This window comes from Netta rufina, assembly GCF_964035555.1.
Source record: "Netta rufina genome assembly, chromosome: 5".
Taxonomy (NCBI): Eukaryota; Metazoa; Chordata; class Aves; order Anseriformes; family Anatidae; genus Netta; species Netta rufina.
The window spans coordinates 38,640,478-38,666,623 of record NC_140128.1 but is presented as its reverse complement, the minus strand read 5'-3'; the positions used below and the strand labels follow the sequence as shown (position 1 = coordinate 38,666,623).

Here is a 26,146-nt window from a genome sequence, read left to right as displayed (position 1 = left end):
TTCTGAAAAGCACCACTAGCTATTTTCCACGTGGCTTGGGAAGAGGACTAATAAGCAAGCCTCAGGATGAACCTGAACTCATCCCACAAACACGCATGGAAAAGGTGAACTAAAGCAGCCCAACTTCCATTCAGAATGCAAAGAGTGCCCTGTACCCATTACCTCACACCTCCACCACTGAGACCTTCTATATCAGTCAGTTAAGGGAATCCCATTCCATTTTAATGACCTAGCAAGATACTGGTTACTATTCTGTTCCAGATACGGCCTGACAAGTTGGTTTTGTTTGTATGTTTGCTTTTGAGAAGCAAATATTGAGAATCAAATACCATTTTTTTCCATTGCTCTTCTACTGTAAGCAAGCAGCAATATCCATTTACACTGACTTGAAAACCCAATCCTTGGAGTCCAGTGGTTGCAGATGAAATGCGTGCATTTTTTTAATGTCTAGTCTTCAAATGTAGACCTTTTAATACTATTAAGTACAGATTAAAAAAAAAGATTCAGCTGGAGGTTGCTCCCTCTTGTGGAATATTTGGATTATTTTTTCCCACTGTATGACACCATCCAATTACCAGCACACAAGACCTGAGAAATAGGGTAGTCTCAATGCCAATCAAATGCTCTCAGAGGATTTCTGAATTGGCAATCCTAGAGGAAAAAATAAACACCTTTGTCTATACAGAAACAGAAGCAGGGGGGATGGGAGTAAGATAACTACCGCCTTCAGCCAGCTAACCCCCAGACTCGGAAGCATTGTGTTACTGCATAACACAAGTTTCTTGTTTTTTATTTTTATTTTTTTGCCATTAGTGTTAAAGACAAGTTAAAGGCTGGAAAAAAAATACACTTCAAATCACAGCTTTTGTCAGTTTTTGTGGAAATTCCTCTCCATGGCAATGGGACTATTGTAAGAAAACTCTGGATCAGGATAGCAAGGCATTGGGCTGATCATCTCACCAAAGCAGATGCTGAATCACATTGCCACAGAGGCAGCACTGCAGTCTGTCTGCCATGCTGCCAACAGTTAACGATTCGCAGCTCCTGTCACAGAGCTGGATCTGAAGAACTTTGCAGCCTTCTCCCCCGTCCTTCTTTCGTAGATATCACCTTTGTGAACCCCTGGCTCATGCAGGTGGGGGCACTTCCTGCAACAGCCAAGTGGAAGAGAATCATCAAACCCAGTAGCTAATTAGTGCAATGACTTCCCACTAAGAATTATCAGCAGGTAATTAACTCAAAACCTTTAGAATCAAAAGCACAGACCTCTACTATCGGAGTTAGTTTCTATAAGAGTCAGCTTCTGGGGAGAGAAGTGACATTCCACACCAGAACCTTACAATAGCGAGCAGCTGCCTTACTGAACAATCCTACAACTCCTCTATTAAAAAGGAATGAAAGCCAGTCTGATGGAGACAGTCCCCCATGGAGAACAACTATCTTGGGGATGTTAATGCAGCCCTTCTGTGCTGTAGGAGTTAGATCAGAACTCAAGGTTTCGTAAGAGAAATGAATGTACATTTAAACACAGACACACACACGCTGCTCTTCCAGTACCCACAATTTTGATGCATGGCTGAAAAGCAGAGCAAGAAATCTGAAATGTTAGGCTTGAGTTCCTTGAAACAAACACAAGAGTTTTGCAAATATTAGTTCTTGAGACACCAACACAGCTGGGGTCTAAGTAGCGACCATGAAATGTGACAAGAAATTGAAACTGAGCAAAGCACAGATGGACTAAAAGGAATAATTCACAAAAGCAGACCTAATAGAGGAGAAAGGCACCTCATATTCCACTTTCTTGGAAGGGGTGGATTCAACATTCAAGAGCTGTTGACATTTAAAGAATTTTTGCCTGGCCTCACATTTCCTTCAATGCAGTAATTAATTAGCTGGACAGCCATCTATGAGAGGGAACTTGCTCAGTATTGGAATATGGAGTGCAGATACCAATGGCCAGTTCTGTAGCTGCCACATTCATTAAGATGAATCCTTTTTCCTAAATGCCATAGGTACTGGCACTGGAATAGCTTGGATCAGAAGACAAATGATAGCTGTCTAAAATTTTCAAGCTATCATTTCAGTCACAATCACACACCCAAAAGGCCCATCTTCACAGTGTACTGGGGCAGAAAATAAATCACCTGCTGTTTCCACTATAATTTCCTTAGCAGTTTCAGAAAGAACTGCAAAGCAGCTACAAAGTGCTGAGCTGGAACAGTCTGGCTCTGAGTGCAGGCCTGCTAGGTGATTGCTCTAAATGATTAAAGGTGACCAGAAAGCAAGGCAGTATAAAAGGATAAACAATCTCCATCTCCCCTGTCAGCAGAGGGCCTGGGAGACAGACAAGGCACAGTGGCTCAGGAGATTTCAAGCAGACCCCTTCCAGTCCCATTATAAAAATTCAGGGTCAGAACAAAAAAATTCTGACAGCCAGGGCTGAGCAGTATGGGGATCCCCACAGGCTTATTTGAAACTTTAGGGAGAAAAACCTTGCCGTCAGAAAGGTCATTAAATACGGTTTAAATCCCAATGCCTTGGAAACTATCTGGCTCTCAAACTGCAACGGTACTTACATTGCATGTAGGAAGACAGACACACACACGTAAACATGCAACTGCACACAGTCCAGCTTGTCCTGCTCTGACTGCTGCAATGCCACTGCTGTTTGCCTGTCAAGAGTTCTGATACACTGCTCAGAACTGAGAGTTAAGCAGCCCGCTGTCCAGGAATATAACTTAAGGGTTCACAACATGAGTCTTTCTAAGAGAATCTTCTCATGGTCAGCTTTTGCATCCTCCAATGCAGGCAGTGCAAACAAATGCCAAAATAACAGGGCTGCTAGACCCAGAGTACGCCAGAGAGAGGGCATTTTACAGTCACATCTCCAAAGTGCCAGAATCGGTTCAACATGCAGCAGTCCTTGTGCTTTTTACTCTCTGTTCCCAGGCTCCCTTTGCTGGCTCTAGAACTCCCAGGAGTCCATCCATCGGAGCCCTGCCATGGGGCTGCTGGGGTCGGAGGCCATGGGTCCTATCATCCCGTAGGACAGAGGATGGAAGAGGTAGAAGCTGTGGAAAGAACCCAAAATCAGAGACCACACAGTTTTTTGTCTCAACAACAATGCAGCGTGTTAGTCCATACAGATATCCTATAGGACCTTTGTTTTTTGGATGCTCTTGAACTTCGCTGGTGACATTCTAATCTCTGCTGAGTACAATATACACATAATACAGTTTCTTCACAGGTATCATTTTCTTTTAGGAAACAATAGCTTTGAAGAACAGCAACTGAGAAAGCTTGCAGCAATGAAGAATTTGCCTGTGTTTGAGGGATCTGGCACCATCTGGCATGGGGACTAGAATCAGAAATCACTGAACTCCGAGTTCAGCAGAGAATGGAGCATTCATACTGAGTGGTAGAATGAAAGAAAGATTCCCTGCAATGGAAAGATGTTTTAAAACATGTTGCTGGGACACAGATGCTGAATCTAATCAAATTTGAGAGTTGAGATTTGGGCTTGATGTTCAGCAGAGATGAGAGGCAGAGACAAATGCTAAGGGTAGTTACCAGGCACAAAGGTTCCACTGAGACTGTGGTTGTTACACATTCAGAAGTTGAGCTTTCAGCACTCACCTGTACACGATGAGTAGAACCAGTGCCAGGATCCCTCCTCCATATACTCTTCTAGCTGCAGTGCTGGGGGACAAGAACCCAGCAAAGAACTTCAGTAGTGTGTCCCAGGTGATTCCTAGAAGGATGAGGCAGAAATCAGGAGCAATGCAGGAGCCAAACAAGAGTTGCTACATTCAGTCAGACTGGGCTGACCAAGCTCTATTAACACCAAAAAACCTTGTCAGTTTTTAAATCTATTTACCTTGCTAGAATTATACAGATTGTTTTCTATCAGCAGAGTTATTTTTTCTTTCTTTCCCACTTGAGATCTGGACCTCAGCCTGTTAACTAAGGTGGCACAAAAATCACAATAAAAACTACCAAGATTGAATTACAACTGGACATGACAGAAACGTAAGGACAGCAAAAAAAAAAAAGGAAGTAACACATATAAAAGCACAAAGTAACAATGATACAGCAGAGGATAGGAATCACATCTCAATTCAAATACCCTAACCACTAGACATGACTGCCTCTTCAGTGTGGCAATGAAAAAGAGACAGGTAGGCACTGCAAGCTGCTTTGTGAAAAACATTTTCATTTATTCAGTGCTTTCAGGCACTTTACACAGGCAGAAAAAAATATGAGAATATACTGTTTAGTCTGAAAAATCTCCATTTAACAGAATTTCACCTGTTTCCCTGCCTCATCTTCTCTCAGTCTTCTGTATTTACCTGTCAACATGCTGGAAAAAAGCATGGCAGGAAAGTAGTGGTGGAAGTAGAGAACTCGGCCCATCATAAAGAAGGGGAGGTAATGAAGGAACCAGCCCAGAGCAATCTGTCCTCCACCATGAAGCACAACCCGGGACAGTTCTGGAACACAAACAAACAGGCTTCAGCAGAAAAAAAAAAACACACAAAAAAACAAAACACCAGATCCTGTTTACAAGCCTTGTCACAGTAAGTAGCATGTGAATCACAGCAAAATAAACAGGAATGATCTTTGGAGTAAGTCATGCATTGGTCTGAAATTGGTCCAAGCCTCTGCACTATCCTAGCTACATTCTCTCTATATATACACAAACACTTTCCAGGAGAAAAATGAGCATTAGGTATTATATAACTGCATCTATGTTTATTATTGCATTTTATTATTATATAGCATTTTGTATGTTATTACATTTTACATAAGAAATATGTCTTAATATATCTTTTTTGATAAGTCTCAGTGGATTGGCAGGAGGTTGCCCTAGAGGCTCTATGTTAAGACCAAATTTGCAGTTTCTCAGGATGCACATTAGACTAATTAGGTCATTCCAGTTTCCGATGTTTTATGTTCTCTGCAATGAGACTACAAGCCATCTAGATGATCACTTTGCCAGCCTCTCCTGGAAAGAAATGTTGCTTAGCTTTCACAGCATGGGGAAAGGACTGAGAGCTCTGATGTCTGCATGCAGATTAGCTAATCACTTATTGTTTGACTTAATAGTGTCACATCATGTTTGTTATTTCCCTTTCAATGTAGAGATCTACAAAAGTAAGTAGCCATCGATGTAAACTGCAATGCATGACTTCTTAGGATTTGCAAAAAGCTGTATTACCCAGGCTGGGGTCAGTAGCTCTGTTAGAAAAAACATCAGATTTTATCACCTTCTCATAGTGGTATGTCCAGATCAAAAACCGCTCCAACAAATATGCAGCTGGTCATTTCTGAGCAGCAGTAATGCCATGGTTTTGGCTGGGATAGAGTTAATTTTCTTTATAGAGGCTTTTACAATGCTGTGTTTCGTATTTTTGATGAAAATAGTGGTGATAACACACCGATTGTGCTGAGCAGTGCTTAGACTCAAGGACTTTTCTGCTTCTCGTTCTGCCGCCCTGCCAGTGGGGAGGCTGGGGGTGCACAAAGATCTAGGAAGGGACAAAGCCAGAATGACTGACCCAGATTGACCAAAGGGACATCCCATGCCATTGATGTCATTGTCAGTAACAAAGGCTGGGGGAAAAGAAGGAGGAGAAGGGGACATTCAGAGCGATGGCATTTGTCTTCCCAAGAAACCATTATGTGTGATGAGCCCTGCTGTCCTGAAATTGCCTGCCAATGAGAAGCAGCAAATGAATTCCTTGATTTGCTTCGCTTGCACATGCAGCTTTTGCTTCACCTAATAAGCTGTCTTTACCTCAGCCCATGAATTTTCACACTCCTACCTTTCTGATGCTCACCCCCAGCACCGTGTTCAACTTCCAGAGGCTTTAATATGATTTATGAGTAAGTTTTTAACACAGAAATCCTAACATCAGCTTTTCCATGCCAGGAAACGAGGGTGTTATAACAGATTCTATAATGTAGGATGCATAGGAGAATTGACCTCACCTTTGAGTTCAGATGACAATTGGACACCTCTCTTCAGTGCCACAGCAGTGGAAATTGCTGTCAGAAGATACAACCCAATAGTGAACAGATTTAGCCACCAAACCACCTATGTAGGAAAAGAGAAAGACTTTTAGGACTTAAGGCTGTAAACAGGAATGAACATGTGAAAGGAAATGAAAAGCTACATGCAAACATTTAAGAATAAAATGAGAGAGACAGTCCAAAAGAAAGAAGAGTAAGAGAAACATTGTCACTGGAAAAAGCATGAGTAAGCTAAAATTTGCTAAAGACATTATCTTGGAACCTCCTGTTCCAACTTACCGGGTTTCCCAGCAAATAAACCCGATAATCTGTCTCGTTGACACCAGAAAAACGCAGACCCTGAAGAAACAAACCAGAAGTAAGCAAAAAGGGTTTGAATCCTTGCAGCTTATTCTTAGTTTCTACAGTGTCAAAGGTGAGACCACTTCCCTTCAAGGCAGCTTCAATGTGATTAAGAGGTCCTGTGCTTCCAGAAGCATTGTGAAGTACCTGAGAGCAGAAAGGAAGGGGGACCGATCAACACACCTGGTAGTTGATAGGCCAGTGCCAGGGTTTGGATGTAACTTCATTGTCCTTTGGTTTCAGGCCGCTGTTCCCCTACAGATAAGAAAAAAATGAAGTGAGTGGGCAGTTGTGCTGCAAAGTCTGCTCATAAACATCTGAGTTTACAAACATACATGAACACTTTTCCTGAATAAAGACAATTTTCTGACCACATGCACACATCATCTTCTGGAGAGAGTTACAATGAGGACAAAGAATGTTTTAATACTACTGAGCAAGTGAAAACATTCTTTGGATATGATTAAAGGCAGTATTCTCTCATTTCTCTTCTCCAGGTTTTCTGTCACTAAGGATACACGTTGCATAAGAAAGATGTCTGTTCAGTAAGAGACTACTTCAACAGGCTTCCTTTCACTCTGAAATAAAAACCTCAGAAAAGATTATTTCCATGGAAACTCCTGCAGGTGCTTTCTTACCTGAGACAACGTTATCACTGGTTGCCATGGAAATACTTAACATTACTAACAAGTTGTTTGACTACCTTCTTTAGCAACTTTGAGAACACCTTTGCAAACAAACAAATTAAACCTTAGACTCCCGTATCAAAGTGGTACATTCCCATTCTTCAGGGCAACAGAGCTGGTAAAAGGGTTAGGAAGGCACGTCCTATGAGAGGCTGAGGGTACTTGTGTTGTACAGACAGGATAAAAGGCTCATTGCTCTCTACAATTTCCTGAGGAAGGGAAGTGGAGAGGGAGATGCTGGTCTCTATCCCCTGGTAACTGATGTCAGGACACGTGGAAACAGCACAAAGCTGTGCTAGGGAAGATTCAGACTGGACATCAGGAAAAATTTCTTTACTGTGAGTGTGGTTAAACACTGTAACAGACTTCCTAGAGAAGTGGTTTATGTCCCATGCCTGTCAGTCTTAAAGAGGCATTTGGATAATGCCCTCATTAATGTGCTTAACTTTTGGTTAGCCCTGAAGCAGTCAGGCAGTTGGATTAGATGATTTTGAAGGTCCCTTCCAGCTGAACTCCTTCTATTATTTTCAGGTGGAGTGAGAAGCTAGAAGCAGAAGGGCTGTGGCTAAGATCAAAGAACAAACACAGGAAAAGACCACAAGACCAATCCACCCTGAAAATATTAAATCCATCTCTTTTGCATGTATCTTCAGGCATAAAGATGAAACTGAAAATGCAGCATCTCAATAAGCTTTAAAAAAAAGTAACAGGAGTTTTCCATTTTCAGTTCAAACATTTATTGTGTTTTTAAGTGTCTGTTTACCTAATTTTCCTGAGTGTGACCATAGTAGTATCCTCCTGCCCCACAAATACTAATTTAACTTCAAAACCTTCTGCTAAGTTAGGAAAAAATCCTAAGCTCTCCTTTACAGAACAGGATTTCAGCAGCAAAGAGATTACAGAACTAGACTGTAGCTAAATCACCTTAACAGTAGAGCTAGGCATCAAGCCCAAGGCTTCTAAACTTTTGGAAAAATTAGCCTCAAGAGCACCTCTTTTTCTAAGCAAAAAGGCAAGTAGGTTGCTGGGGCACATAAATTCTGCCCTAGCTTACAGCCATCACCCAGATATCTCAGAAAATGCTTTTTTTTTTTTTTTTTTCTTTTTTAAATGAAAGATAAAGGAAGAGAAAATGATCATCTGGAATTAATGGTATCTTACCCGGATCATAACCATGTGGGATTCTAGCAGAATTTCTGCAAAAGAAGGCTTCAAAACATCCAGGCTGATATTGGGCACTACAGAAAGAGAGGAAAGTAGATTAGAAATCTGTATGTTTTACTTTTATTTGCCTGTTGCATAATAAAACTAAACTCTCTCCTCCTGTGACAAATCTGCTTCTAGCACCTCTTTTAATTCCCTATGCAATTCATTCATATTCTAAATGCAGAGGCTTGAAGTCTAAGTAACCCCCAGTGAATTTCACATCTGATGTACTCCTAGATTTCCTCCTTTATTTCCAGGAGCAAGAGAAATGTGTGTGTCTCTGAAATAAACAGATCTCTATTTCTAGATGAAATTAGAGACATATTGCTCATATGCTTCTGTTTATCTGTAAATGAGCCACGCGTGTGGGAATACAAAATGCAGTACAACAGAAGAGGAAACTCTACCAAGTCAACAAGCCCAGGATTGCTTTCCTCCAATCTGCACAGTTGCTCTGAAAAGGTGAGGAGCAGCATGTTTTTGGTAACTCAGAACTCAGCCCAAGTCAGCTGCAATTCATGGGAGGAAAACCACACCAAACAATTCAGGCCAAATGAGGCTGTGACACATATCTAACTCCTGGATGAGGCTGCAAGGCCCATCTGTCATTACTGGCACACTGTTCTCTTCCCAGTCTTTGTCATACTTCTACTATCTATTACTTGATGGCACTGCAAAGTCATTACTTAGCATAACCCGTAAGAGAAGGAAGCAAATATAGCAGAGCAGGGTAGATCTTAACTTAAAAAAAAAATCATTCAAATATACACAACATACTCATATTAAGAGCAACGATTCCCAATTGAACCAATGATGTTAACAATAACAGCTTGCACTGCAGTACCTATAAAACTTCATACTTTTGTTACCCAGGACAATCTCAAAATCCTTAAAATGTCTTTATATTTTCCACTATACTTGAAGCATTATCACCAGTTCAATGTCCAAACAGTGAAGTCATGGAATCATAAAATAAACTGAGCTGGAAGGGACTGTCGCATCCAAGTCCTAGCTCCACACAGCACTACCTAAAAATTAAACCACGTGTCTGAGAGCATTTGCCCAAATGCTTCTGGAACTCCAGCAGGCTTGGTGCTGTGACCACTTCCCTAGGAAGCCTGTTCCAGTGCCTGACCACCCTCTCAGTGAAGAGCCTTTTCCTGCTATCCGATGTGAAACTCCCCTTGGCTACACATCTCTGAACAACTGGCCCAAGCTTAGCGAGTTTGCACCTGAGCTGTGGAACAACAGACAAATCCAAATCACTGACTGCAAGTTCTTGCCATCTGATAGCTCATCCTTTCCCTTCACAGGGAGCCAAAACAGACCCTCAAAGAAAAGGAAAATAAATGACTCACACTTGGGGTTGATATGATCTTCAAAGTTCCAGAGGGAGTTGGGAGTGTCCTTCAGGTATGGTGTGCAGGTGACTTCCACTTGTTCCCAACCCCTGAGGAACAACAGAACAGTCAGACACTATCCCACCACGCAGAAACCAAAACAGATTTAAAAGAAAGCCTACATACAAATTCCACTAAATATATGGGCCACATTTCTAAATTTGGGTGCCTAACATCAAAACACTTAGCGCAAAGAAGCTGCACGTTGACAACTTCAAGTCAACCCTTACAGTCTCTCCAGAAAAAAACGAAATCACCATCCTTAAGTCAATCCATGCTTATAGAAACAAAGGATCAACTTCAGAGGATCCCACCACTTGCTCTGTCGCCCTATCTCTAGCAAGTCACATTAAATACTTGTGTAGAAAGTGCATCAGACCCTGCAGTAGTCTGACAGATTAATAAGGAATTTTCTATCAACTGCCACTTACCAAGCTTACTTCCACTAATTCATTAATTACATTAATCAACCATCACTTAACTTTCTGAAGGACAGTGATTATTCCCCTTCAAAGTCTTAAAAAAATCTTTATTTGCAGTTACCTGGGTTTTCTTCCCCCTCAGCTCTTAATGCCATAAATATTTTGCAGCAGTGACTTTCACTCACGGGGTAAGTTTGTGTTAGTACAAAAAAATATATACCTCCCTTCCTGAATGCTGTTGTCAGAGACAGTGATTTATTATTTTAAACCAAACACATTATTTACTCATGAACCCAGCCTCGCTGAAAAAGATATAAATGCCATTTGCATTCCTGACCAGGCAGAAGTATCTGCCTGCACTCACCATGATTCAGCATTCACCAGATTTCTTAGTAGTTTTTTTTTTTTTTTTTTTAAACCATAAAACAGTGAAGGGAAACCTAAGCGAGCAGTGACAGAAGCAGCTCTGGAAGCAGAAGCCTGCTGCTTCAGGATCCATGTTAGCATCCCACACAGTGGAGCTGTGCAGATACAGCAGCTTGTTTGGCATTAGTCTGGATGTCTCTGCATGCACCTCGTTTTGTGATGAAGATATATAATCCGTAAACGTATTAAATCCCATCCCCTGTTAACTGTTTGCCCTGTTAACCGTTTTGCCAGATTGTTACTGTTGCCCTCACGCTACAAACGCCTCATGTGAAAATAGCAGGACGGAATTCCAACAACAAAAGAAGTTAATACCAGTAACAATAGGTTTGGAGGATTATGGTACGGAATGGCACGAACTGCCCCAGTTTCTAGCAATTTTGGTGAACCTTAAGGCTAAAACAGGCCTTGAAGAACACAGCTATCATCCCCTCCTGGACTTACTGCATGACAAAATCAATACCTGTGCTAATCTTGGATCTCTTGGTTAGGGATATGATTTTTCAGAGCCACAGCCCAGCAGGCACTTTCACTGTAACAAACTGCATAACCCTAACTCTGATTTTCTGGTTGTACTTGTAGTACCTCCTAGATACTTCTTTATTTTTTTATTTTTTTTTAAGGATAAAGAAATGGAGGAAACGTGGTTACTGCTGAGTTTAAATTTAAAAGAGCCAATAAGCAAACAAACATGGTAACTCCAGGCCATGTGGGGTGGGGCAGGGAAGGAATACAAGCTACTTACCATTTTGGCAGAGTCTTTCCAGAAGAGCCCAGTAAACACCCTGTGGCCACATGGGTTAGCCGGACCTGACTCCGCAGGACTTTGATAAGCTTCCCGGGCTTTCTGCCCACCACTTCAATCCGCCAGAAGTCATTGGAGTCTCCTGTTCCATTCTATCATGGAAAAACACCATAGGAGAGAAAGAAGCAAACCTAACCAAAAGACATATGCAACTGAAACACTGCAAATACGAACTTCTGAAACTCCAGTGATGACAAAGCTAAACAAAAGAGCCCACACTATCATTGCTCAGACTTCACAGAAGAGATTCCCCATTAGAAACAGAGGATTCTACACATGAGCAACTACCACAGACATTTTTATCTTGCCAGCCTTTTTTTTTTTCCCTTCAAATTCATTCTTGACTGTGGCTCAGAGTTACATTTCAAAACAGGGGTAACTTGGCTGCTTCACAGAAGGGGTTTAGGCAACAGCCTTTGGAAATTCAGCCCTCAAAGCAGATTTCATTTTCGTGATTCAAAATTCTGTCATCATTCTGTCAACAAAAGCCAGTTGTCTATGTGACAAGGCCAAATACACGGAATAATACTTGTCAGAGCAACTTCAGGGTTGCTCAGTTTGGCATTTATGGAGTTGAAGGCTGCCAAAGCTAGACTGACATTAAAGCTTACGTTATTTTCTTGTCTGTGTTCATATTAAATAGACCTTAAATAAGATAAGCTATTTTATACTAGACCAACTTCTCCTCTAATCCTGTAGATTTACAGCTACATCTACCACCCTGGCAAACAAACTAAGAGCAGAAATAAATCCCCCTGGCACAGTATGAACTCCCCCCGACCCAAACAGCTTTTGCTTCATCTTGCTATTCACTTACTATTCCATAGCCAGTGACCTGAAAATGCTTCCTCGTCAGGGGAGCCTCGTGCTGGTGACTGTGAAGATTTCTTGAAGTTCTGGAATGAAATTAAAAGTCAAACCTCGTTTGTTTTTTAAAATGTCTCAATCAATTTGTGATAAGATCTTTGGGTTAAGGCATTCAGAGACAGCCACCAGCACTTCGACCACCGAATGGCAGAGCAAGATACAGCTCCGATAGCAATGGGGCCACAGAGCGAAAGAGCCGCTTCCCACCACGCAACTCTGAGTTTACGCCACACTGGGCACTTTTAGCGAAGAAGGACACCATGAATAAATCCAGCCCTCAGGCCATAAACCACCACCTCCACGTGGTAATTTACCACACCTTGTAAATCAAAAACATTTAGGTGAAACTGCCCCGAGGTCCACACACACGTACACACACGCGCTTTTTTCCTTCTTATGAAAGGAGAAAGGTGGTACTGACAGTCCTGCTCTTGCAAGAAGCAAAACAAGATCCTGACCTCTCTACATTATCACTTTTATTTCTGAGGTAAAAGACTGTACCTTTTGGTCAGATTTACTGAGGTGGGGGATCGTGGCCCCCATTAGACCAGCCACACACGGAGCCTCTCACTCCAGCAGAGACTGGTAGATGAGGCAACCAGAAAAGCAGGGCCATATCCTGGTCCGTTCTTACTCATATTATGAATCTCCCTCGCCAACAACACAGCTGCATCTTCCCCTCTCTGCCTTATCTGCACACAAAGCCTCTGCCCACACTTGATGAAATCTGTCTGCAAAGAGAGGAGAGCCACCTGCTGGATCTTTTCCCTAATGCTGCAGTTTTACCGCCCATTCTGCAGAATTCCCTTCCAACGTGTAAGTTAAGCAAGCCCAGTATTGCCAAACCAAGATTTTACCACTTTCATTTTTGTATACTTAGCAGTAAACCCCAAAGTTCAACGTATCATTTTTTAAGGTCTTCAAATCTTTTTGAAAGACTTACACAATGACTTGTGAATATGCAATACTGAACGCAATTAGACATGATTTTCAGGCTCACAAATATAGAACTTCTGTTAAGAAATAAAAGCCATGATAGCACAGAGCATTATGGCACTGTGACATTAGATGAGATGAAGATTAAATATCAAGTCACTAGGGCTCCCCTACGTCACCCTCATTTATTCATCACAAAGGCAAAAGCCAACATTTTCATTGAAAATGTCTCAGAGCTGTGATTTATGTCATTTTTGTGCACAAAATGACAGAACATGGGTTTTGAATGGCTTCTTTGCAGGAGTTGCCTTTGCTATTGCACCTCACATAGTTGAACAAATCCCTGTGCCACTTAGGTAGGTACTGATAATGAAGCTGTATGGTTCTGTTAAAGGTTTCCCATTTTACAGACACACTTCAAAACAAACCAAAGAAGAAAACCTTCACAAAGCCCACATTGGCAATGCAGATGTACAGACACCTCTGCCACAGAACCGGCTTGTGCTGGCCTAACATTGTAGTCTTTGGCAGGCCAAATCGCCCTCCAGTTCTACTCAATCACTCAGTCTCTTCACATCCCAGAAATCATCCTTACTCTTTATGTTCCAGGCGAATAATATCTCCATGCCTCACAAACTCCACGGGGCTGGAGGGGTCTGACAGATCTGCTGGAGGAAGAAAACTAATCACACCAAAGCACTGACAAACAAATCAGGGTCTCAAGGTTTTTTGTGAACATTCATGCCTCAAGCAGACAATACAAGGCAAAATAGTTTGTGTAAGCTTGGTGTAAATCACTACTCTAGTTTAAAGAACAGCCCTGAGGGTTACTCTATAGAGTAACATGACCCAAAGCAGCACATAGAACCCTTAAATAAAGAGGATGCCTGGCTAGGCTAACTGAACTTCATAAGTAGATATCTACGTTTTAATTTCATGGACTATAAAATGACACTTGTAAGACTGTTTATAGTTTTGTAATATACAGGTTGCTTGCATTTTTTTGTTGTTTAGAGTGTTCCTTGTCAATTTATATATATATGTGCTGCAGGTGCAGAAAGGAAACTACCCTAGACCAAACATGCCTCAGCTACACTAATTGATATTCTAAATCAAGAGAATATCACCTTCAATAATCCACGTTGTCCAAGGAAGCATCCATGCAAATCACTTGAACACCATGTATCGGAACATACCAGGAACCAGCTTCTCCAGGAGTCACAGCCATAATAACAGACTCCACAAAATATTAACTGAGCTCAGATTAATTTCCTCTCCGTTATTGGCAACCCGACCTGACTGAAAAGTTGTCAGTGCAACCTTCAGCCAAAAAAAGCTTAATTTACTTTTACTGTACATCCTGGAGAAAAAAAATTAAAAAAATGGTAGATACAAATAGGGTTGATGAAGATGGAGTCAGATTCCCTTTGTTCTACCTCCTCCCCTCCTCTTATCTATGAAGGACACTTTGCCCTGGAGGGAACTCAACATATTTATGTTAACAACTGAAGCAGCAATTATAAAAGGCTCTTTACTGGTATTTGTTACCTGTATCTGAGTCATGTTTCTTTATAATCCACAGGTTATTCAAATCTTTATGTAAGTAGGCAGTGACCTAAAAGCACAGGATAAATTATTTTACCAAACGAGAATAAAGCTGGTGATAGCAAAGATGCATTTGCCAGCAAATCAAAGTCCCAAATTAATGCACTACTAACAGAGAAAACCTGGGAAGACTTTTACAGCATTTCACTCTACAAAGCTAGTTACTGACCGCTGCTTAACCAAGATCCCACCCTTTACTCAAGGTCCAGCACATCCACCCTGGAGCACTAGAGCACTACACTTAATGGCAGTGCACATGCATCATGATTAACTGCTTCCAACCACACAGCTTGACTTTAGAGGTTCCTTCTACAACAACAGGGTATTGAAATCTGGACTTTTTGAATAGCCACTGACCAGTATGAGAAGGAAACAGCACTGGTATTGCTGGTAGAGATTTATGACAACGGAGTATTTTTGTGTGGGAAAAACGGGGTGTTGGAGATAAAATCTCTTACTTTGAGGTCATATCATCATCAGAGGAGGTGATGGAGGAAGCAAAGAGATCATAATCTTCATCTTTTCCTCCCTCAAATCTCCTCCAAGCTCTGCACTCCCTTCCCCTCTCCATACTCCAAAAACTCACCCAGTCCCTTAACTTGTCCCACCTTCTGGGTAGGGATCACAGGGTGGCAGGGAAGTCTCTACCTTGTCCCATTTACTCTCAAGGAAACTCTCATCAGGATCCTCCAAACCCCCCTTGCTTGCTTTCACTCTCAGGAAGCATGCTCTGCACTTTAATTTGGCCTATCCTTGAACAAGTTTTGGTATTATATCTCCACATTCAGTAATAAACATCAATGTTGCATGACAGTATTAGAATTTTTAGTTGACAAGAACAGCAGGAGAAGATGATTAATTAAAAAAATGTTTTTGAAAACCTCCTCCTCATAGCAGAGGCTTCATGGAGTTAAGAACAAACACTTGTTTTTCTTTGGAAACTTTCAAGGAGTTCAGAACAATTTTTAGACACTAACAAGCAAACTGCAGAGATTATCTTGGGAAGGCTGCAGAAGCTGCAAAGATTTGTGAAGCTTAATGATGATAAACAAAAATAAGAAATGCACTTAATTTCTCTAAAACTTAATTAGCAATAGTAATATGGTTTCTGATTTATACTTCAATTTACTGGTTTATCACTTAAATATAAGCCCTTAGAGAGCTCAGCTAAGCACTTTTCATTATGGCTAATGAATGGCTTACAAATATACAGATAACCAATTTAATGAACAAAGCCTTACAAATTCCCTGCTGACAGATGAGGAAAGCAAGGCACAAGAGGAAGTAATTCACATTAAGGTCACAGAGCCCATGGCAGGAATGAAAACACCCAGTACTCCTATCTCCTGTTGATTTTAACATACAGCAACAAAACCTATACGGGAAAGTAATAGATTTGTTTTAAAACTAAGTTTTACTGCCTTCCCTGAGGTAACAACAGCACTTTCATTACAGAACATTATTTTAAAATCCTTATGGTCACTGTCTACAGAGTCTTGCTACTGCAATAAAGTTTTGTTACTGCAAGTCACCTCTTTGGTGCAAGCTGGTGGGCTCTCAAGCATCCTTTTTACTCAAGATTCCAAGTACCCAGCTGTGGCACCGAGAGGACAACAGGTGCTGAGTAAATACATAGCTCCTGTCACAGTGACAAATAATGTTAAATGCAACGGGAATGAGTAGATGGTTGTAGACAGAGGCAGGGCACTAACCTGCTGCTGGCGAGCCCCTACGCCCTCTGGGTAGAGGTGCCAGTGGGAGTGAAGGTATCCCCCTGCCATCCGAAGGTTCTTCATCGTGACCACAGATCCATATGCCAAATCTAAACAGGAAGGAACAAGAGAAAAAAGCATAAGGCAGCTCTCCTATAAATGTCTCCCAGAGCCAGCCTGTGGTGCTCTGATTAGGCATGTATGTTCCTACTTTGTTTTGATGAAAGCTCGCTTCCTGAGCTGTCCAAACAGCTCATTGCAAGCTTATCGTCCATCACTATCCACTATTCAGTAAAACTGTTACACAATATTTGAACCTTTTAAAATTCTCCCAGCCAGTTATAGCATAAATAGAAGTGCTAGGTTAACTGTATGCAATTTCCATAGAGAAAGGATTGAGAAACCTTTCCGTAAGCATAGATGGTCAAATTAAAACAATCAATTTTGAAAAGCACGTGACTAGTTTGAAGCACTCCATCCTCCAACCCCTACAGCAACACAAGAAGAAAGGGAGGCAAGCTCAAGCAGCTATCAGCTGGTACTCTGCCTTAATACAACTTTCTTCCTTCACAACCTCCAACACAAGTGGATCACCTGGGAGAATAGACCTGATGCTCTCCCAGTAGCAGCTCTGGAGCAAGGACAAATCTTTTTTGTTGTCTAAAGCAACGCTGAAGGCCAACAAAAGAACAGGGAGCAGCTGCATGCATACAACACTGTCAAATCCCTCAAAATGGTGCCTTTCCCTCAAGAAGTAATATGAGGACACAGCTAGTGACCGTGCACCAAGCACAATCTGATTTTCAGCCTTTTTCTTTTCTGCTGATAAATAAAACCATACTGAGGAACAGCATGGACCTGACCATGACCACAAAGGAATGATCTGCACTGATTCACAAGTGATGTTATTTTTACTTAAACCCCCAAGTATATTGACAATACTCAGAGCAGTTTACTCCCTGGGGCACTCACGCTCTGGAACGGAGACGTTGTGAAGATTGTTCCCGATCAGCTGGGACTGAAAGGCAGAACTGAAGAAACCGTCCCCGGGACCACTACAAAATAGAGCAAAGAACACGTCAATTTGAAATCTGGCAAAACAAGTATACAAAACTATCATGCACTACCAATTTGTTTTTACAGAAGGAAAATGAAAAAAAAAAAAAAAAAGGAAAAAAGACAAAACCAGATGGCCTCAGGAGAAGACTGACGGGATTTGCCTTAGATGCACCTCTAATGCTGTGAATCACAACAGATAGGCGATACACACACTCTTGCAAGAAATTGCCCAGAGTCAGAAGGACTTGAGAACACAAAGATGTATGCCTTCTGGCACCATTAACCATCTTTGGAGGTGTTCTTCTAACAAATAAATTGACTCACTGTCAGCTCAGATATAACAAAGTCTGTCCCTGTGGCTCCTGAAGTCTCATATCCACTAACAGGTTAGAGGTCAAATCAGCTGACTTAACTGAAAATATAATAAATTTAATTTTATATTCTCTTTAATGGTGAAATGTTTTATTAATCTCATCTCTTAACATTAGCATGTGGGAAAGCATTACATATTTTATTGCTGTTGTGCTCCTTCCACATAAAAAGCATTCCTTAGTTGTAGGCATTCAGAGTAGTCTTTGGGCACACTTACTAGACATTTTTAATCACAGTCAAAGCTTTTTTCAGGAATGCGATGCCTTTTTTTTTTTTTTTTATAGTTACAAAAAGGAATGGAGTTGAGACATTTTCAGGTCCAGGAAAGAAAGGGAAGAAAAAAAAGATAGAGAGTTTGGTCAGGATCCTTCCTTGGCACATCAAAGCCTCAAGCTCACACTCTGTTTCCCTGCCAGCTCAGCCAGAGCCTTTCTCTAAGAACAATGCAGGAGTCTGGGAAGGGAATTAAACAAAGACACAGCTTGTGGCTGTGCTTGTGACGCTGAAAATGGAGAAATCCATAATCAGTGGTCTTTAAATCAAAGCACAGACAAATGATTTTTTTACTGGAAAAAAAAAAATAAAATACCTTTTATTTAACACTGTAAAATGAACAGCAAACATGGCCGTGTAGAGGGCAAGCGGGAGCAGGATGAGGCAGAGTACACGAGCCAGTAAATGCTTCCCAAACATGACCTGTAATAAACACAACCTGGATCAAACAGTGTAGCTTCAGACAACTCCACTACATACTCTGCAGGACCCTGAGTAGCAGTCTGCCATGCACACATGCGCAGCAGGCTGCAGAATTACCTCAGAGGCCTAGAGACAGGTAAAAGCTTGGGCAGAGTTTGCTGTGCATCTCAAAAATGAGAAACTGTGGTAACCTTGAAATTTCAGGCTCTTGGAGGGAAGATGAAAGAGACAATGGAACATTTTAATTTCCCCAAATACTGAATATCCCTAACTTTAGGGAAGGAGGCTGGGCAGCTCCCATTGACAAGACTTTGAAAACAAGGACCTTAACCTGTTTACCAAGGACCTTAACCTGTTTACCAGTGGTACACAACTTGACATACAATCACAGCAAGGAAATGGCTTTTAGAATAGCAATCCTTAAAGGTAAGCAAAAGGGAAAATGAAAACATGATTGCACAAGCTTCTAGATACACAACTCCCAACAAGTGCAGATGTGGATGCAGCAAGGGCTAGATATGCTTCATTCACAGAAACCAGCTCACTTAGCAAAGATAGTATAATACTGCAACTTCTTTTGATGCTCCTCAGACAGCAGTTACAGAAAAGTCAGCAGCAAATCCTCTGAGCGTTTCAGCTGCCTCAACACAAAAGCAGAGCACTTGATTTAAAACACTGGGAGAGGTCGCTCGTACACAGGTGGCCAATATGTGGTTGCACATTCACATCTTCCTGACACTGCAGGTAACAGAGCACATAATATAAAGCACACAATGGGTAATAAATAGCTGTGGGAGAAGAAAATAGCTTAAACAGCAAAAATTGTTTGCTAAATGTCCACATCTAACTACAAAGCTGATAAGGGCAAACACACTATCTTCCTTTTTCTTTCTATCACACAATCATTAAGCTAATCGTTTTCCATCCGTTAATACCAGATCCAAAGATTTCAGAAGTAATGGGGAAAGAGAAATGGTCTAAAATTTTGGGTAGACCTGTGCGGTGCCAGGAGTTGGACTTGATGATCCTTATGGGTCCCTTCCAACTCAGGATATTCTATGATTCTATGAGCTGAGCATTTTACAAAACAAAGAACCTACTGAAGTCAACAAAAGAGGCAGTTGCTCAGCCCAGGTTCTTGAGCAGAACATTTGATAACCACTGGACACTTGGAAAAACGCCGACTGATGGCACATAACTACATTTCTGTAGCACAGCACCATATGAGCTAACCTCCAGTTCCCCAGTCAAAATGACTGAAATATGCTTTGATCTGTGTGAAAAAGATTTGTACAACTACAGACGTCAATGCAAAGGCCAAAAAGAAAATGCACATGAAGGACAACACCAAGCAAAACAGAAGAGCGGTCCAAGTTAAGCTGAGAATTCTAGCAATCAAATTAGTCCCCAAAACCCTGCATGTAAATAATCATGAAGAGTTTCCTAACAAATGCAGAGAGAAATTATTCAGGCTTTGTGGGTTTGATCCTCGCTTTTTTTTTCCCCCCTCTCTCTTCACAAGCACTACAACTGCCAAATATTTTGTTATTCAGAAAGCATCTACCTTCTGGAGTAAATTTCTTTACATATTCTAACACTCAGGGGCTTGCTGCCTTTGCTGCCAGCAGCAGAAATGAAATCACTGTGCAGCCGTCTGCTGGCAGAAAGCTTAGACATGATGGATTTGTTCCATTTCAAATGCAATTAACTGACTCTGCTCAAGAAGCGCTTCTCCGGAGCCGGAACATTGCATCTTTGCAGCCCATGTTGATCCACATTAATCAGAGAAAACAGATCACGCAGCAGGCATAGAAAAAGTCCCCCAAGTCCCCCACTGTTTATGATAAGGGCAAAAGCAGTAAGTGAAAGAAACAGGATTTTTAAGTTTCAGAAGAGGCTGAGACAAGAGGAGAACTGCACATCTCTTAAAAAGCGTGCTTGAAGAATTACTATTTTTTTCCTGCTGGTTGCCAGATAGCAAATGGGATATCAAGATAGTTCTCAGATTTCACAGCCCACAGACACAAAATGCAATAGATTAGAACAGGGCACCCAAATACACTAGGGATTTCTTAGAGCTTACAGGAACTAAGTGGTGTGAAATCAAGCAGCCTACAGCTCCCTCCATCCTCAGGACAGGCTACAGACACTGCATGTTACAGAGCTTGCCTATGGCTCCTGATGGACTACAGCATGCTACTGCCATGCAGCCGAGGCCGCTGCACTCCCATGAAGCCTGAGCTTGCTCTGCTTATGTAAACCAGGCACTGCACGACATGCCTGTCTGCCAGGTAGCACGTACTCCTCAGAAGGTCACATAACAGCACAGGAAATCTTGCTTTGGGCCATTGTACAGCCATTGCCAATGAGCATTTTCAGCCTAAACTGAAATAAAATCCATCCAACTGGAAAGGCAATAGTTTCTCTCAGGAAAAAGCCACAACCTTTTTTTGTGCTCCTATGAGATACATATCCTGTTGTAATATGTTTCCTAAAAACATACAGCAATAATTTTTCCATTGTAACTTTCACCTTTAATCTTCATCATCTACCTCAGGTGCCTGTTTGCTGCAGACAGAGCATCGCTGTTTGCTTCCATGGTTGTCAAAAACTAGGAGACTTACAAAGGCAAAAGAAAGTAAAACAAAAGAAACCCTTAGCATAAAGAGAAGTTTTTGACACTCACCAGTGACAGGCTGAGGTTCCCCAGCAAGTCCCACAGATCATAGATTGTGTTCAGACCAACCAAGAGGACTACAAAGAGGCCAACAAACTTTACCCCCATTGCTCCAGCAAGGTTCACCCCAGTCAGGCTCAGCCAGAACCACCAGGAGGCAGAAAACGGCCTGCGGGACAGACAGAGCAGGTCAGAGAGTAAATGATGGCTACAGGAATGGGAAGCTGTGATCAGGAAAACACACACCAGATCACCACCCTGCAAAGTTACATTCCATCTTCTTCCCAGGAGCCCATGAGGAATAGGAAGAAATGTTTTTCTTTAATTTTAGAACAATGGAAGGATACACTTGATATACCTTTCACACAAGCCCATCACTTAAGCCTAGGCAGCCCTCTATCTCCCCTTTCAGAGAGGGAACACAGACACAGGTATAAGCTGAAATACTAGTTTAAAGAAAATCCCACATGTGGAAAGTCTGAAGATTAGGACTTTTGCTGCATAAAGATGCAAGCTTACATCACTCAGAACGCTAAGGACACAGTGGAAGACAGAACAAATAGAGCTACCACTTTCGGTAAAGCAGAAAGGCCACAGTGGAGAACATCTATCCAAAAAAAAAAAAAAAAAAAACAAACAAAAGCTGCAGCAAAAAGCAATAAAATTACAAACTAAACTAAAACTGAACCATAGAGAAAAGATGAGAGAAGATGACAGGAAATTTAAAAGCTTTTCACTGCTCACTCCTGATGCCTTGATAGTTGCATTTTGACTAAAAAATCCCTGTGCCCTGCTAAACAACACAATAGAGCTGGCTTTTAATTGACATAAGATGAACTAGTTGGAGCTAATCCTGTTTTCCAAGACATGAGAGACAAGTTCGGGTCAAGGCACACAGAGCTACATCGTGAGCTGATCAAACCCTGCCCTACACCTCAGTGCCTGCACTCCCTAGGGGATGTGTTGTAGATGGGGACAGCCCTAGATGGCCTTACTTGGTGCTGCAGGCTGTGTTTCAGCCATGTGTGCTGCAATCATGCTAAGATTTATATGAGCAGTACTTAAATATTGCATGAAACAAAAAATGCTCATATCTAACACTATATTCTAAGCTTTTATGCCTTCGAATTCTGGATGTATTATGCAGTAAGTTCTCTCTACAACACAGGCACAAAGAAGCTTTCTGACATACCCAGACTCCTATAAATCATCACTCCCCTCTCAGCAAGTCTACAGCAAACATCTCGAGCAATTTAACTGCTTTATTCAGAAACATCCTGGCTCTATTTCCCTTAAATTTTTGGTACCAATTTCCTTAAACACAACAAACGTCAGTCTTTGCCTTGACTAGCAGGATTTTCTAAATGCTCACAGGATTACAGTCACTGTTAAGCTGTGTTTCTGTGTTCTGGAGACAAAGCGACTGTGTCAAAATGGCATATTAATATTTTTGCCATTAAGGAGCAAAGCTTTAAACAGGCTATAAACATCTTTCATTCCTATGTTTCTAACCTACAACGCCCTATACCACATTCTTTCCTGCCAAGGATTTTTAAGAGCTTTAGCGTTCATTTTCAAGATTTGCAGTTCCATGAACTATTTCTGCTGAAGTTTTCTTTCCCCGCAAAAACGATCTATTTAAGTTTCCGTCCTTGCCTACCGTAGCCATGATACTTTCCTCCCTTGTTTCACAGTTTTATCTCCCCTACCACAAGCCATTTTCACCTCCAAGTTTCCTGAAACAATCTGATCTCAGCCATTCACCCAGACTATCAAGTGTCAGACACGTTCTAGGACTTTATTCATGTAAAAGTTGAGTACCAATAGCTTAAAAAAAACAAACAAAAAAATCACTTTATCTTACCTATCTGCACAGGCGTTACATTTCACCATACTCAGAACAGCTCCCATCAGGAAGAACATCAGAATGGGGTCCAGCAGAATATACTGGGACAAAGTAATACAGCCCGTATCTGCAGAGAGACACAGATGTCAGAAATGGGACTGCCAATTAAAAATCGTCATATAAAACAGAGTAACTTGGCTTCTGGAAGCCTCTCTCATTAAGCACAGTATCCTGCAAGGTAAGTCATGATGATCCAGAAATGAAGCCCTCTGAACAATTAACCTGTTCGATTTTGCTGTAGCAGCAAACACCTACCAAAAATAAGGATGCAAGCTGTGAGTAAGGCTGCTGGCAGCGACTTGGACAGTTCCAGCACTGTGAGGTAGGCGAAGGGAACCAGGCAGGAGCCAAGGAACGCACAGAACTGCAGGAAAAGATTATGAGAGAAGTTATACCCTTCACCAAGGTGAACACAAACACACGCAACCCCTTTCCCTTCCTTCATGCTATATACCCACCAATTACAGGGGGTGCTGCAGTTACTGAATTGACTCAGATCATCAGAAAAAGCTGAATGCTCAAAGATATCATGCAGAGAACAGCTGCTTACTCTGCTCTGTCTCTAGAGGTGTCAGCAACAACAGTTAGTCATTCTCTTTCTAGACTGCACCAGGTATCGATAAAAACATATGTCAAGTAGACACATTACACATCCATCAGGCTCAATTCATTTTAACAAGATATTAGCATATGAAATCTAAGAACAGAATATATTGTATCTTACATCTTTAGCAGACCAATACCACCTCCTCTTCTCAAATGAGAGCGAGAGTAGTTGGAGGACGAAGAACAGATCAACACAAAAGAAAGCAGCATCACAATGAAATTCTCCCTCTTTAGCACTTCTCCCACTTCAGACTCAGGGCAACAGAGCTACAAATTGCTGGAGACTTGGAAAGTAAACCAAGAAAACAGACCTTCCTGTTTTCATCCTTCTTTCTAGGCACCAGCAACTGGCAACTTTCGTCTTTTGACCTGTGTTATCTGCTGCCAGGTTTATGGCTCTAGGTCTTCCTGGGTAACAGCAGAGCCATAGTTTCAGGTAGAATACCACTGAACAGTAATTCCTGCCATCAGCTCATTCAGCTCAGCGTCACTGGAGGTGGCAGCAAATGATCCTGGCTTTCCTGGTATCTTAGCCAGCAGGGACTCCAGCAGAATAGCCAGGCACAACAGGGTGAGGAGAAGCCCAAGCTCAGCAACAATCCCCTTGTAGGAGAGGCAATATATCCCTCCTACTCAGGAGTCTAGTCCCTCTAATTAGTAGCAAGAGATTCCCTCGAGAATCACCTCTCTTTCTCACCCGGCCTGTCACAGCTAGACGCCAGGACTTATTCACAATACAGCCACCAACACTTTTCTAAGGAGCTTAGAGACAAGGCACAAGGCTAAAGAGACCTCTGACCTAATCCACTAAAGCTGCTCTGAAGACGTAATACTCTTACTGAAAAGCACAGGAGAGCTAAAAAGCTTGATACTAGCCTGTAACGCCTTACCCCTCTCATTCCCATGTAGTTGTGCTGTTCGTATCTGTCTCCTGGCTTTTGGAATGGAAATGTGCCATCATATCCACTAAGGTAGCCAGCAAGTCCAATCAGCATCTGCAGAAACAAATAAAAAAGTGAAAAAAACGTTCAGGGAATCACACTGGAGGGAGAATCCAAACCAGCAGTTGTTAAGATTTGCATACAAGCCAAGTCTGATTCATGTGATAACAACTGAATTCAGACACATCTCCAAACAACAGTTTCTGTACAGAATCCATAGCATCCATATTGCCCTTGTCTAAAAGCAACATCAGAAGGGCTCATAAGGACTTTGGCTGACTCTAAGTACAACTGCAGGCTCAGGAGAAGTAACCACATGTGGGATTTATCAGAGAGAACTCTGTCTCCACTGATTATCCCCTAGCTCCCTATTCCCACAGTTTAAGGGGGTTCAGACTGAAAGAAAGACGACCTGAGGTAGAAGGAACCATCATCAACACTGCACAAAACTTCCTTTGCTGCTAGAACAAGTTCTTCTGTTCCTGAACAGCAGCTCAGGGCTCTCAAGGCCCTTTGTGGTAGGCACCTGATTTGCACACAGGCTGTCAGAAACTGGCTCCTCTGATCTGCACGCCCTGATTAGACACCCCTCCAGACCACACAGGTCTCACATTCATCTTTTAACTTCCATCTGCCTGAGCCTTTCCAACACCCAACAGGCAACACAGTTTTGCTTTCCCATCCTCAAAGCATTTTCCCAGAGAAGAAAGGCTGCAAGCTGAAACTCTGCATACAAAACACTAATACCATGACACCAGCAGCTTGGGGGCCGCTGCCATTTGGCCAGGGGGGAGGGAAGGGAAGGGAAGGGAAGGGAAGGGAAGGGAAGGGAAGGGAAGGGAAGGGAAGGGAAGGGAAGGGAAGGGAAGGGAAGGGAAGGGAAGGGAAGGGAAGGGAAGGCTGCTGTGGGCTCCCCCCGCCTCCTGAACGCAGCGGGGCCGTTTACCTTCCCCAGCGGAGGGTGGACATCGAAGAAGAAGGTCCGGTTGATGTAGTAGCTCCCCATCTTCCCGAAGTGGGTTTCATCCCAACTGGAAAAGACAGACACAACACACAACCCTGAAGACAAAAACACCCAGGGAGGTCCTTTATTCCCCGTACTTTTTAATCTTACAGGGGGCCACTGCCACGCAGCCCACGCGGCACAACCCGTCAACCTGACGGGGCGCCCGCAGCCCGCGCCGTGCCCGTACCAGACGTGCGGCGGCTCCGGCAGGCGGTGGAAGCGGGAGGCGAAGCTGAGCAGGGTGACGAGAGCCAGCACCGACCGCGACCCCGCCGGTCCGGCCGGCGGCCGAGCCGCGAGCGAGGCGGGACGGGGGGAGGCGGCCCGCGGGGGCGGGGGGGGCTCCGGCTGCCGGCGGGAGCCCCGGGAGCGCAGCGGGCCCGGCCCGGCGCGGCCGCCCCCCGGCGGCGGCATGGCGGGGGCTCGGCGGGGGCCCGGCGGGA

General features: G+C 42.6%; 1 protein-coding gene across 3 annotated transcripts; it reads right to left on the bottom strand.

The window, feature by feature from the left end:
• Positions 1-687: 687 nt before the first annotated feature.
• On the bottom strand, positions 688-26,117 carry POMT2 (protein O-mannosyltransferase 2; the record flags this gene model as incomplete). 3 transcript variants are annotated; one of them, XR_014618473.1, is made up of 22 exons in its annotated part: positions 688-1,148; positions 2,577-3,071; positions 3,637-3,751; positions 4,350-4,490; positions 5,992-6,097; positions 6,313-6,372; positions 6,559-6,630; positions 8,223-8,299; positions 9,626-9,717; positions 11,261-11,412; positions 12,138-12,216; positions 13,719-13,788; positions 14,672-14,738; positions 16,441-16,550; positions 17,413-17,495; positions 18,461-18,567; positions 21,254-21,413; positions 23,109-23,217; positions 23,406-23,514; positions 24,647-24,751; positions 25,644-25,728; positions 25,891-26,117. XR_014618473.1 is itself a non-coding variant. In XM_084287606.1 (21 exons), the coding sequence occupies 21 exons, from the start codon at positions 26,115-26,117 to the stop codon at positions 2,966-2,968; spliced, it is 2,232 nt and encodes a 743-aa protein (XP_084143732.1). In that variant the 3' UTR covers positions 688-2,965. The 3 variants fall into 3 exon arrangements, 2 of the variants coding, with proteins under 2 accessions (XP_084143732.1, XP_084143733.1); XM_084287606.1 differs by having other exon boundaries at positions 688-3,071; XM_084287607.1 differs by having other exon boundaries at positions 688-3,071; positions 13,719-13,791; positions 25,891-26,096.
• Positions 26,118-26,146: the final 29 nt, after the last annotated feature.